Source organism: Mytilus edulis, chromosome 1, assembly GCF_963676685.1.
Source record: "Mytilus edulis chromosome 1, xbMytEdul2.2, whole genome shotgun sequence".
NCBI lineage: Eukaryota > Metazoa > Mollusca > Bivalvia > Mytilida > Mytilidae > Mytilus > Mytilus edulis.
The window spans coordinates 43,658,968-43,672,946 of NC_092344.1; the positions used below are offsets into that span (position 1 = coordinate 43,658,968).

The window sequence follows — 13,979 nt, forward strand, 5'->3', positions numbered from 1 at the left end:
CAAATATCATGACTTTCATATCATAACGGACTCTTTCAAAATAATACTGGTGCCAAAAGAAAAATGATGAATTGTTTATTTTCACAACTAAAATTTGTAACTGTAGCTAAAGATATCAATATATAAACACGGACGACAATGCATGGTTCTATGCAAAAGTTAAGCTAATACTAGTATTAAAATTTCAAATCCAACACACAAAATTGACATACGAAGTTGTTTTTATACCAGACTTGGGGTCAATTACATTGGAATGTAATTAATTAAATTACACATTACATTGCAAAAATGATCAATTACACTAATTACACATTACACAGTTTTTGAAATGTAATTAATTAAATTATAATTACTTTACTTAAGTAATTAATTAAATTACACATTACATTTCATCATAATATTTTTTAACAATATTATACTTGCATGTGTAAAATATTCATGTAAGCATAGTTTAAGCGTTGCATTTGATAATCATTATTAATTTTAAATTAATGTTTTGTCATTTAGTCTGCATCTCTCTGCTCTGAACACTTTGACAGCAATTCTAAATAGTCTTTCGACAGGAGCTAATGTGGCAGATATTGCTTGATCAGAACATGGAAGTATTTTACTTTTATGATCAGAAAATGTGTTAATAGGAGAGGGAATTTGTTCTTATTAACTTGCCAATACATTAAGGGGTATTTTGACATCTAAGAAATGAAGTCATTTAAATTAAACATAATATAAATAAAGAAATTATAAATATATATATTTTTTTTACTTAGATATTATGCTTGTCACCATATTGAAAATAAGTTTTAGTACAAACAATGTATATAATGTCTAAATATTAGCAATATTTTGCAAATTAGATAAAAATACATGTAATAGTGGCATTGTCCCTGGACATTTTAATCTGATGAATTGCTGTTTGTTTTTTCAGCTGTTAATTTTTTTTCTATAATCCTTTTGTGTATTATACTAATTTAACAAAATTATTGTGTGCAGTGATTTTAAATTCTAAATGAACTGTCAAAGAAAGATTTTTCAAAGATTTTTTTTGCTTTTGTTTAACAAGGTGATTAATTACTTATCAACAGATCTTTTTTAAAAACCGAACAACACTAATTTATGATTCTCACATTTTTTTTTTAAAATTATACGACTATTCAGAAAAAATTATGTAGGTCAAATAAATAATATAAAAACTTCAGAATATATTACAGACTTCATATATTTAAAAAGTTTGTGATATCAATATTTGAAAAATAAATATAATTTTACAATTTATATTATTAAACATAAATCTTTATCATTAACACCATAAAAGTACATGTAATTGAAATGTAATTCAAAAGTAATTGAGCATTACATGCTTTTTTCATTGTAATTAATTAAATTACCATTACATGTAATTTAAACAAATTTCTCAATTACACATTACATTCAATTACATGGACAATTGTAATGCATTACACTTAATTACCATTACATTTTCAATTACCCTATCCCTGTTTTATACAGAAGTTATTTTAAACAACAAGTTGATAGTTTGAGTCCATCTGATCCATTAGAACTATTAAACTACTGCCGACATTTTCAATCGGTCTTTTTGTTTCTGTTTTTTGTTTTGTTAGTCGGAAAGATTAAACTAGACTCAAATCTAAGTACCTCGTATGACTATATATGAAAAGATCAAGTTATAATCAAATTGAGCTAAGGAAACGAGATTCAAGTAAAAAATATAAAATGGGGCCTTTTTTGCAATTCCGAGACCACAGAAATGTTTCCGTTAGGTTTTTAAAAAATCCAAATCTCGAGAGAGCGAACATTCGCTGTGCCACGTCATCATCGTGATCATCTAGTCCAGTAGTTTTTTTTTCAATTTTATGTGAAAAGGTTTCCTTATGGTGGAATCTGAATATTACATAACAAAGCATTTTTTTCAGTTTTAAGAACATACAAAAAGGGTTGATTAATTCATGTAATTTGAAAATGTCCATTCTTGTAAGAAGAGTTTTATTTCAAATTTTTCACCTGGAAATAAAAAGGTCGTCTCAAATCGTTTATTCTTCACACAAGTGCTATCTTCTATCTAACTTTATCGTTATACAAGGAATGTGATATGCGTGACTATTTCAACCAGGCACCATTTATATGTGTTCAATCAACGGCGGTTGTTTTTACTCATGTCAGATTTAATTTATTGTCCCAGTCGTTGTTTTCGTTATTATCCGACTGCTATATTTTATTTTAGGAAATGAACGCTGATAGCAAATTTTAGTAGTCTCTGATAATTTATTCATGAATACTTGATCCTTTTAGTGTTTTTATATATATCGTATAATGTCATACTATCTTTTAAGAATGTAAATATAAAAAAAGAAGATGTGGTATGATTGCATATGAGACAACTCTCCACAAGAGACCAACATGACACAGAAATTAACAATTATAAGTTACCGTAGGGCCTTCAACAATGAGCAAAGCCCAAACCGCAAAGTCAGCTATAAAAGGCCCCGAAATGACAATGTAAAACAATCAAACAAGGAAACGAGAAGACTAACGGCCTTATTTATGTACAAACAATTAACGAAAAACAAATATGAAACACGTAAACAAACGACAAGTTGACTTTTATATATCTTTGATAATTGTTTGTGTCCTGGAGTTAGTTTCATATTACACCGAGTCCGCATCTCTTTTTAAAATTGAAGAAGGGTTTTTGAAGTAACCAGTTCATGATTATCTTTGAGCATACATATTTATCATATCAAATTCAAAAACTTAAAGAATCAACCACAGTCAAAGGAAAGTAAGTCGTCCGTAATTATGATTGGGGTAAAATATTGGTACCAAAATTTAACTCTTTTATTTCAGACATCATACAAACCATGTACTAGTTTAAAAAAAAATATAGATACTATATCATAAAGTAGGAAGCATAAAAGAAAAGAGTTACAGCATTTAGGGCAAAATCGATTTTACCGAAATTTCGAAATGAACTCTTCCAAAAGAGTGTGTCTCTATGACCAGATAGTTTCTTCTCACCATTTGCCTAAATCACACTAATGAAAAAGGAATTTATATAAGATTTTCGATGTCAATGATCTCAACAAGAGTTAGAAAATGATTTCAAGGACAGGCCTCATTTAATGACAAAACTGATTAAGGATAAGTCACACAAATATAATGTTAAAGTGATCTTATTTCAGATTATACATTATCAGAAAAAAAGATAAGTTATTGTTGTGAATATTAATGAAATATTTGCCGCTGAACGCAGATGTCGTTCGATTTATTGCTCAATCAATTAAGACTTGTAAATAATTACAATGCTATATACAGAGTAATATCCCGATGTTTGTGGTGGTGTGCAAAGTGTTTAGTCGGACTCTTCATCGACGGTGCCTTAGAAAAAACCCAGACCCGCGCAAACTATCAAGAAACTGAGAACACTGCTCGTCTTGTGAATCCCTCGATGATATCAAATCTTGCATAATCCTTTATATAAAAAACAGCATGTAATTGAGCTATATTTTTTTCAATATATCTTTATTGTTTGTAATATTTATAATGTTATAAAAAACTTCGTTCCTGTCCATATTGTCGTTTTTTTAGTAGTCTAGATAAACAAATAGAAATGCAATAAAATAAAAAAAACAACATCGATTTCCATCCGAAAATTAAAAAAATCACTTAATATTCGCAAACTTGGTCGATACCACTGCTGGTGGACGTGTCGTCCCCGAGGATATCACCAGCCTAGTAGTCAGCTCTCCAGTGTTGACATGAATATCAATTATATGGTCATTTTTATAAATTTCTGGTCAAAAGCATATATTACCTTAGCCGTATTTGGCACAACTTTTGGGGATTTTTTTTTATAATTTATGCTCTTGAACTTGTTTGACTTTAAAACATTTTTGATCTAAGTGTCACTGATGAGCCTTATGTGTAAAACCTATAGAGACACCTGATAAACCAACTTATTAAGACATAAGATATACTTATGATATGAGGTTGAAATAGGTAATGGAACATGGTATAAATGTCTCATGTACAATATTTTGAGTACATAACTCAAATGTAAAATGTGTTCCATCACGTATTATAATTTCTCTCTATATATAAGGAAAGTATAAACTAGTTGGCTTTCCAAACGATAAAGGTCACGGTAATATACCGCTGATCTATTAAGAGACAACAAATCCATGTTGCAAACTAAAAGGAACAACAGATACAATACACTGCAACAAAAAAAAAAGTCAACATACATACAAACATACAAACAACTGCAATATTCCTGACTTGGTACATAAAATTTTAAGAAAAACTCGTGGGTTAAACCTTGGTTTGTGTTTGATAGGCTATTTCACGAAAAAAACTTCCAAAGCAGCATTAAAGAATTGATATTCATATTTCATTGTAGACTAACTCCTTGAATTTACGTATGATTTATTTTGATTCTATATTTAAATAACATGATAATAAAATAAAGTTCTATGCTTTAGATATTTCAATTACGACGATGCAGTTTATCTGTAATATGCTGTCTGTGTTTCTTTCCAACGAAATCAAACTGTAAAAAAAATTAAAAAAGATTATAACCATCTTAATTATATTATATAACAAACACTATTTTACTTATCTAACTTGAGGAAAGCTATATCCGTGTTTTCATTCATCGATATGAAAAACTTTCGTTAATTACATCATATTAATTATCCTCACACCTTTCTCTTTTCCTGCTGTTTTTGTTCTTCAAATCTTTTATTCAAATTACTGTAGTCTGATAAAAAGGACTTTACCGTTTCAATTTTTCTTGGAGTTCAATATTTTTGTTATTCTACTATTGTTTGACGTTCCAAATGTTTTGCTTCTAAATTTTGTGAAAAACGGCATTTTAGTAAAACATATCGTGGTCATTAAAATGTAGAACAGTCTATATATTCTAGTATCTTTGGTTGCCGAACATTGTGTTACCTAAAAAGTCCATAGCCACATTTTAAGGTGTCTAAATGAGATGCAATAGTAGTAAACTGATGTTCAAATTCCATTTCTAATTTACAATAAAATAACAAAACATGAGGGAATCACATGAGTCGCGTCTCTAGTTTCGCATGCATCCCAAGTCATGCGAATACATACTATGTTAACACATCATGATATGGCGTAACACAAAAAATTATCTTGCAGGAAAATGTTTTTAAAGATTTCTCAAATTAGTTCACAGTATTTTTCTGAACTTAGATAGGAATATTGTATAGACGTCTTTTGAAACCTATTTGTCTTGTTTTTATTTCATTTATTTTTGTGATTTTGTTGTTTCTCTTTGGAATAATGTTACGGATAAAAATAGAAAACAACTGTAAAAAATATGTTTTTGGTATGTCCAGTAATTTTGCCCTGTAACGTTTATTCACGTTCAGCGTTCATTTGGATGCAACATATTCGAACGTAACTGCGTTTCCATACATCCCTCATATACAAATGATCGCTGTCGTCCTTAAGTTTAATTTCGAATGCCGGACTAAAGAGGTCACGGTTGACATATTTTATCTTTAGTCAGCCATTTGGGATTGAAGATAAGTTAACGCATATTAAAGTTACTCTGTTTTTAACTTAACATATCTTTCTAACTTTATGTACCTTTATAGATGGAATTTCTCCACGCGCCGCCACACATCCTATTCGGTTCCCCTGGACAACGGTATTTGCATTCCAACTCCGATGCTTGGGGATATGCTCGGCTGTAATACCTGTTTCCACAAAGGCACCAACGACCGGCCTGATAAATATATACTTGTATGTTACCAAAAAATAAATAAAAATCGAGACTGGAAATTATGAGTTGGCATATTTAGAGGTCAGATAATTTACATGTACCGATGATTTATATATTTTGTGATTACGTATTGGTGAGAAAAAAGAAATTTACCAATCTGCTTTTGAATGATGCCTAATAAATCATTGGTTTATGTTGCTTATTCTTTTTTCTATAAATGTTTGACTATGTTATCTTCTGCCGCTTTCAATTAAAAAGTGAAACAGTTCCACCCAAACATCATATATGGAAACGTTTCGGATGAAAATCTTTCACTTTTTTTACTGTGAAGAATTCAAGATTGCTATAGTTTAATAATCAGAATAGATTGATCTGATTCATTTTACATCGTGCTCATACTGATGAAGGATATCTGTTATCCAAAATATTTAACATTTGTTAACTTTATTATTTTTTATGGTGATATTGTACCTTTTTAGACTTGCTATATATTATATTTTGTAGTATACTATATCATAATTATATGATCCATAGTCCCGTAAGAGTTATCATTGGCTATTATTCAGTCATTTTATATATATCTTCCTCATGCGAAGCTCTGATTTCTTGTCCAGATTTCGCTACACTTTCTGCCCATTTTAGTTCAATCTTGTATCAGGTTTATGATTTACAAAACTTTGGTTTCAAGCATCACTTAAGATTTATTGCTTGACGAAATGTGCCTCTGATTTAGTAAAACTGATACCTTTAGTGTTGTTATCCCGTATGAAATACAATAATAAAAATGATATGTAATTGGGTTACAACTTATGCGAATTATGTAGCAAAAACAATTGAATGCCTTAGATTATTCTTTAACTCGTTTGATTTATTAACAATGCTCAATCGGCAAACTTTGAAAAAATCCGGTTTTCTATATCAAATTGTAGATTGAATAATCTGCCGAGAACTGCCTCGTGTGTACAATATAAAACGTATCTTGCATCTTGTGCGTACAATATCAAATACATACATGATCAAAGTTTCCAGTACACAATTTAATTAGAAATATAATTAGTTGAATATTTTTTACGAAAAAAAAGCGAAAGAAGTAAAAATTCTAAAATTCGAATGGCGGAAAGCAGAAAATTCCAAAACCAAAAAATATCAAAACCGAAAATTTGACATAAAACAACAATTAAAAGTCAAGAATAAGATTGGTATAAACCGACTTACGATTTTTTGAATTTTATATTAGAACTAACTTAACTGTGCTTACTTTTTTATATACTTAATTACTCAGAATTGCCACCCCCAGGAAACACTTTTTTGACAAACAATTTTTGATGGAAAATGCGAACCGCAACCACTGTACAATTTGCTAATTGTAGATAGCTCGCATTGTTGTTTTACCTGTAATCCAAGATACCTGAACCCTCTACAGTGATGTTTGCATTTCTGTAATGAATTCCGATGTAAAACCCGTTTCCTATGACTTAACATAAGGTGGTTACGGTCATCCACGAAACATCCAACATAGCCTAAGTAGAAAAATCATGGTGTTATTTATACATGTATACAGAACCTGTAAATTCAGCAACTAATTCGTTTTTGTTTTCTCGGTTTTTTTTTTATGTACAAAGGGGCCTCGATGGCCAATTGGTCTAAGTTGTTCTACTAGCTGGTCAACACTGAAGTTTGCACTCAACTCCAATCTTAATAGATTAGGATTGTCAGTTTTCCTATCGATGGTTGGTAGTATTCGCCGGGCACTCTGGATTCCTCCACCTATAAAAACTGACCGTCATAAAATAAGCTAAAAAGTGGCGCTTAAAAGTGGCGTTAAAACACAAAAATTCAAAATTAAATAAACTTTACGTTCGAAGAATCATTACGAACAAATAGATTGACTTTTATTTGTTTTCCGTCAAACACTAACTGTAGAAGAAGTGAATGATATTAATCTTGATTGTGTATTCAGCAAAATATTTCATATTTATTTCTTATGAAGGACATTTTTTGTACATAAATTAGGCCTTTAGTTTTCTCGTTTGAATTGTTTTCCATTGTCATTTCGGGGCCTTATAAAGCTGACTATGCGGTATGAGCTTTGCTCAATGTTGAAGGTCGTACGGTGACCTAAAGTTGTTAATATCTGTTTCAGTTTGGCCTCGCTTGGAGAGTTGTCTCATTTGCAATCATATCACATCTTCATTTTTATAATGACTGCTTTATTCAAATTCGTTTCAATAGGTAAAGATATCGTACGATAATGAAGTGTCACATATCGCGAAATTTCATGATTACTAGTATTATTAGTATTTGATAAAAAGTTAAATAATAGAAATATTAAACTCGAAGGAAAATTCAAAACGGAAAGTCAATTATAAATGGCAAAATTGAAAGTTCAAACACATCTAACGAAGCTAAAACAACTGTAATTTAAACACATCGCTTGCATAAAATTTGAAAGGACAATTAAGTAAATATTGATAAATATGTTAACATGTTATAATATGTATAAATACAGTTAAATACATTTAACCATTTCCCGCCGTTTCACACAATTATCGAGCATGTAAGAAAATGAAAAGAAACCTCTTACTGTCGACGTGTAGTGATTGAACTACTAGTTTATACGACGAAAATATAAAACAGACACATGTTTTGATATACATGGATTTTTTTTATAGTGATTATAATTCAATGCTGACTGCTGTACCCCATTTTTTTTACCAATTATGTCTGTTTGTTTCGCTTACAAAATTATTGTCAGTATAACGGAATATTTTATGCGACTGTCATACAAGTGTGAGGTTTAGATAGCTATAAAACCTGGTTTAATCCACCCTTTTGTACATAACGAATGCCTTTACCAAGTCAGGAATATGACAGTTTTTTTTCGATACAGTTGATGTGTTCGAACTTTTGATTATATCATTTGTAAATTGACTTTCCATTTTGAATTTTCCTAGGAGTTTGGTATTTTGTGATTTTACTTATTAAAATTGTTTATAACTGGATAACTTAGTTTAAATATCTGATTTTTTTGTTAGCATGTTTGTCTTTGTATTTAATGGTGTGAGATAAAATTTAAGGTTCTAATTTTGTAAATTTACATGTAAAACATAATATTGTGTGACATTAGACGCGTTAGTGGTTCCAATTTAAAGACTATTCTTTGAAAAAAGACAATATCATACATTGATTAAGATACGCCAACAGGCAATAATTGATAAGAGATTTATAACGATGGGTTATGCTGTTTTACATACGATACTATAAATCAAAGAATTAGAAGAAAAAAATCAAGCATATTGATTGAAAATAATATTCTACAATGTTTGATCAACTTTGATTATTTATCTAATAAAAATACAGAAAAAAATACACATATTTATTGTTGTTGCTGCTGCTGTGAAGTAAATGTTGAACATATTTACCTCTATAGAGTCCACTATTCCTGTATGGGTTTGAGTAAACAACACTGACCAAACAAAGGGCAAGAACAATTAAATTCTTCATAGTTCCCTGTAAGCTGATATTAAACATTTTAATTACCTTTTTTTGTTTTTTAGTTATATCAGTGGTCACAAGGCACATTATTATAATTACTGTCGATATCCTAATTAAAGGATTTTGTGGGTAAAGCTGATTTGTTTGAATTGAGCAGCATTAATTATCATATTTGCTTTTAAATAATAAGTTCCTTTAAATTCCAGTCAATAATAATAAAAACCAATACTTTTTATTCTCCAACACTTAAAAAAGGAGACAAATCCAGACCAATATAGATGATTACGACGAAACAAACCAAATAAAAGAGCATCAAATAAGTTAGAAAGTTAGAAATCCAGGGGGGGAAACATAAAAAAATCTTCGTTTTTAACGTTTTTTCTTGTTTTAATTTTTGATAAGACACTTTCCTTTTTGAATTTTCCTCGGAACTCAGTATATTTGTCATTTTGCTTTTTAGCAGGTGTGAACAGGTACAAAATAATCTTACACTGTTTAAACTATAGACAGTATCACACTTAAAGTGTGAGATAAGACAGGTATCATTAATATTTTTAGTGCATTTTCGTCAGACTTGTTTACGATACCCTCAACTTTAAATTGAAAAAGAAAACTTACAAAAGAAAAAGAAACACTCATCGAATACACCAGGCTTATAGTTTGAACACAATTAATAAGTTCATCTTCTAAAGACTAATGAGTGACGCTAGAATCAGGGAAGTTCAGAGGCCAAATAAAGAACAAAGTTGACAAGCATTGAAGACAAAACATTCTGAAAGGTTTTTCCAAATACAGCTTTGCTAATATTATTATATTCATTAAACAGAGAATCCTATGTATTTAGAACAATATAAAGTGTTGTAAACAGTTAATTTTTTATATCAAAATAGCAAAGATTATTTATGTCAACATCGAAATGGTGACAAGTGGGTCCAAAGACCTTCGGGGAGGAAATCCTCACCAGCTGTAGCAATGACTCAGTAATTAAAAGAAACTCACCAAAGATACCAACCAGTCTTTTAATCGTATACGCCAAAGTCATAAAAAAAAGTTAAAAGGCCAAATACAGAACGAAATGAAGAGCATTAATACGTTTACATTTGAACATCTTGTCGTCGTCTGATATATCAACAAATATTGGTAAATGTGCAATATTAGCCCAATAGAAAGGACTGGATTTTGAAAATGACTGAGAATGTTTTCCAAAAAGCATAAAATGCTCAGAAAACTATTACTGACAAGATCAGGGAAAATATTTTGGCCTTAGGACCTCTTAAGTCTCTGGTAACTAATTCTATAAGGCATTATTGGAATACCTTTGAATTAACGATTTGTGTATTTTTTAAATATCAAACAATATGTTAGAATGTGTACTGAATGTAAATGAAAGATGTATTCAGTAGAATTCTATCAGATTTTTACATGTCATTTTTCATATCGGATGTGTTCAATAGCAGCCGAAATGCGGAAGGCACGAGGTCTGATATTGACCGAGGGCTAATAATACATCTGGTATTAAAAATTGCATGTCTTAATCTTTTCATCATATGCGTCAAAAATAGAGAAAATAGCAGTTACATTATAATGAACCTTTCAAGTGAATCTTAAGAAGAAGTTCAAAAAGTGAAAAGTTTACGGACCTTGGACGCCAAATGTAATACATCCGATGTTAAAAACAAATGACAATAATAAGACTCAACAGAGACGAAAAACAACAATTGGCGATGAAAAAAGTCAACATAATGGACACTGTTTGCAAGAGGAAACATTTGAAAAGTAACCGCTTAAATTATGCTGGAACTCTAGGGACCAAGAAGTTTTGAAAAAATGTCTATTGTATCCTTTTTTTGCGCAATTTACATTATAAATCTTCTTGTTTCCTAATAAATGTTTTGTAACCTACTTTGTTATGTTTTTCACTGAAAACGCACCATTGAGGTGTATTTTCCGAAATAAACCGTTTAACGCCGGAATTCCATTTTACGGAATGTCGTGTAGTATGTGATAATTTTTAATATCAGAGCTAAACTCCATTTCAAAAATTTGAATTCTAGAAAAATCAAAATACAAAAGAATAATAACATAATACTTACGTGCAACTTGTCTTTGTACGAAAAACTATATTTTCAGATTGACTTTTGCAATGGGTGACAAATTCTTTTTTATACCAACTATATCGCCTACCTTAGATTTCCACGTACTTTTTAACGGATATGTTTACTACCGTTTGTATAATAACGTTTCCTTATTTCGCCATGTATTTCCTATTGAAACTTAATTTGGTAGCAACCTTGTACTGTTAAATTGACATACAATTCTATTATAATTTTTATGTATGATTCGTCTAAAATTAGACGTGAAAATATATATATTTATATTTTGAAGCTTCAAAAATCATCAGATCTGTGGTTAGTGACTCTGTGCTGAGTTAAATTAGCATGTACTATCTTTTTAATATTGTGCAGATTAACTAAAGTCCCAGGTAATGTGAGGGATTATTGCCAACAAACATGTTTCATCCACATTTATTCTAAATTGCTTGTTTTAAGGCAGGTGCGTATATCTCAGTAGTTATGATTGGTTGTGTCTTTCATATTTGTCTATCGTTTATTGTTCGAATGAACAACATGCAATTTATTAATTGCGATACTATACAATAATAATATAATAATACTGTATTAACGTCTCAATATCAATAATATCGTATACACATTTCACATTGTAAAAGTAAACTTTAAAAAAAAATTATTAATGCCATTCTAAAAAGATTTATGGGAGACGGATTAAAAAATGAACTATTACTTACACTTTTTCAAAATGAGCTATCATAAAACAAAAATTAAAACATATGTGCATCTATTATCGGTATACACAAAGTCTTCTACGGTGTAAAATAAGCTTGCAGGTATACATATAGTTACTTTCCCCCCATGAAAATTTCCCCCAAATAATAGATTTCATTGTATTTATATAAGTCTGAAAACTAGATCAAACAGAGTTAGAATTAGGTTTTTATGCTGATAAATATTTATTGTCAATTAACTTTGAAATAACACAATTGTTCGTCAATCTCGCTATATTTCCACAAGTCTGTCTACACGGTTACCAGTATGTCTATGTCCAATAGTCTGTCTATATTTTCAACGTTATGTCTATGTATCCATTAGTCTCTTCAAGTTCAAAAGTCTGACTTCATATTCACCAGTCCATCTTTGTGTCTACTATTCTGTCTACATGTCAACCAGTTCTTTTCCGTGTACAATAGTCTATCTACACGTCTACCAGTCAGTGTACATTTCCAATCGTCTGTGTATGTGTCCATCAATCTGTGTATGTGTCCATCAATCTGTCTACATGCCTACCCTACCGGCAGGTCAATATTTCTACCATACTGTGCCTTCATGTCCATCAGTTCATCTATAGTTTTACCCGTCAGTTATTGCTTTTTGTGTTGTTTTGTCTGTTCGTCCGAATCTTCAACATGCATTCTTTTGCCATGACAGCTTACTACATATGATGTATACTCCATACTATATCTAATACCCTCATGCTTTGGAATGCCGAACAGTTTCGTAGGGTTCATTGTCACCCAAGGAACATTTTTAGTATTTTTCGACACCACAATTCACGTTGCCGGTTTAGTTTTTCTCACAACAGGCTAGTATGACGAGTGAACTTGTATTTCAATGAAGCAGGTAAGCTAGGTAGTAGCTTATAACTTCACTCTATTGTCAAAAAACACAAACATTGAAGGATGAAATGCATAAAACAGTTTGTTATAATTCCTGTGGAATGCTTCTGCTCCGTTATGGGTACGTCTTGCGGTAGATAGTTTCAGCCCATACGCATGGGGGAAACAAAGCACCGTGTCATCAACATATGTGACTAAAACATAATCAGCAAAAGCTTCTATGTTCTTCTCTTTTTGCATATCTTGTATTAAAATTACAGCAAAGGAATAAGTTTTCTTCTCTCTCTGTGCATGGACTGTCTAATGCAATTTAAGTAATATCTCTCCAGATGATCATCTTCATGGTGAAATATCTCCTAACATATCATGATACTTTTTAAGCAAAAAATAAGAATACATATATATTAATCACTTTAAAATATTTACGATAGATATGTGTACAGGTAAATTTGGCGCAAATGAGTTCCAAAAATTGGCGCAATTGATACATTTGGAAAAGAAATTTTGGCGCAAATGATACACCTGAAAAAAGGTAATTGGCACAAAAGTACTGCTGCCTAAAAATTAAATAAGAATTTGACATAATTAATAATTTCTTTACTCATACACTTTATATTTTACATTTCAGAACTTACGGTTGATGAATAACAAGGTTAAGGAGTAGGCGCTATAACCCAGGAGACGAATCCTCTTAAAAATGGAAGCCAGAATACAATGATTGTGGATGACTAACATGTTTAACCCCGCCACATTATTTATGTATGTGCCTGTCCCAAGTCAGGAGCCTGTAATTCAGTGGTTGTCGTTTGTTTATGTGTTACATATTTGTTTTTCGTTCATTTTTTTATATAAATAAGGCCGTTAGTTTTCTCGTCTGAATTGTTTTACATTGTCATATCGGGGCCTTTTATAGCTGACTATGCGGTATGGGATATGTTCATTGTTGAAGGCCGTACGGTTACCTATAGTTGTTAATGTCTGTGTTATATTGGTTTTTTGTGGACAGTTGTCTCATTGGCAATC

General features: G+C 30.6%; 1 protein-coding gene across 2 annotated transcripts; it reads right to left on the minus strand.

Annotated features, from left to right (window-relative positions):
* Positions 1 to 4,439: 4,439 nt before the first annotated feature.
* LOC139483170 (sialate:O-sulfotransferase 2-like) lies at positions 4,440 to 11,461 on the minus strand. Of its 2 annotated transcripts, none has more exons than XM_071267210.1 (5): positions 11,359 to 11,461; positions 9,193 to 9,287; positions 7,163 to 7,290; positions 5,635 to 5,773; positions 4,440 to 4,564 (listed from the first exon to the last, which is right to left on the minus strand). In XM_071267210.1, exons 2-5 carry the CDS (start codon positions 9,272 to 9,274, stop codon positions 4,560 to 4,562), a joined length of 354 nt encoding a protein of 117 aa, XP_071123311.1. In that variant the 5' UTR covers positions 9,275 to 9,287; positions 11,359 to 11,461; the 3' UTR covers positions 4,440 to 4,559. The 2 variants fall into 2 exon arrangements, with proteins under 2 accessions (XP_071123311.1, XP_071123306.1); XM_071267205.1 differs by having other exon boundaries at positions 9,193 to 9,280; positions 11,359 to 11,455.
* Positions 11,462 to 13,979: the final 2,518 nt, after the last annotated feature.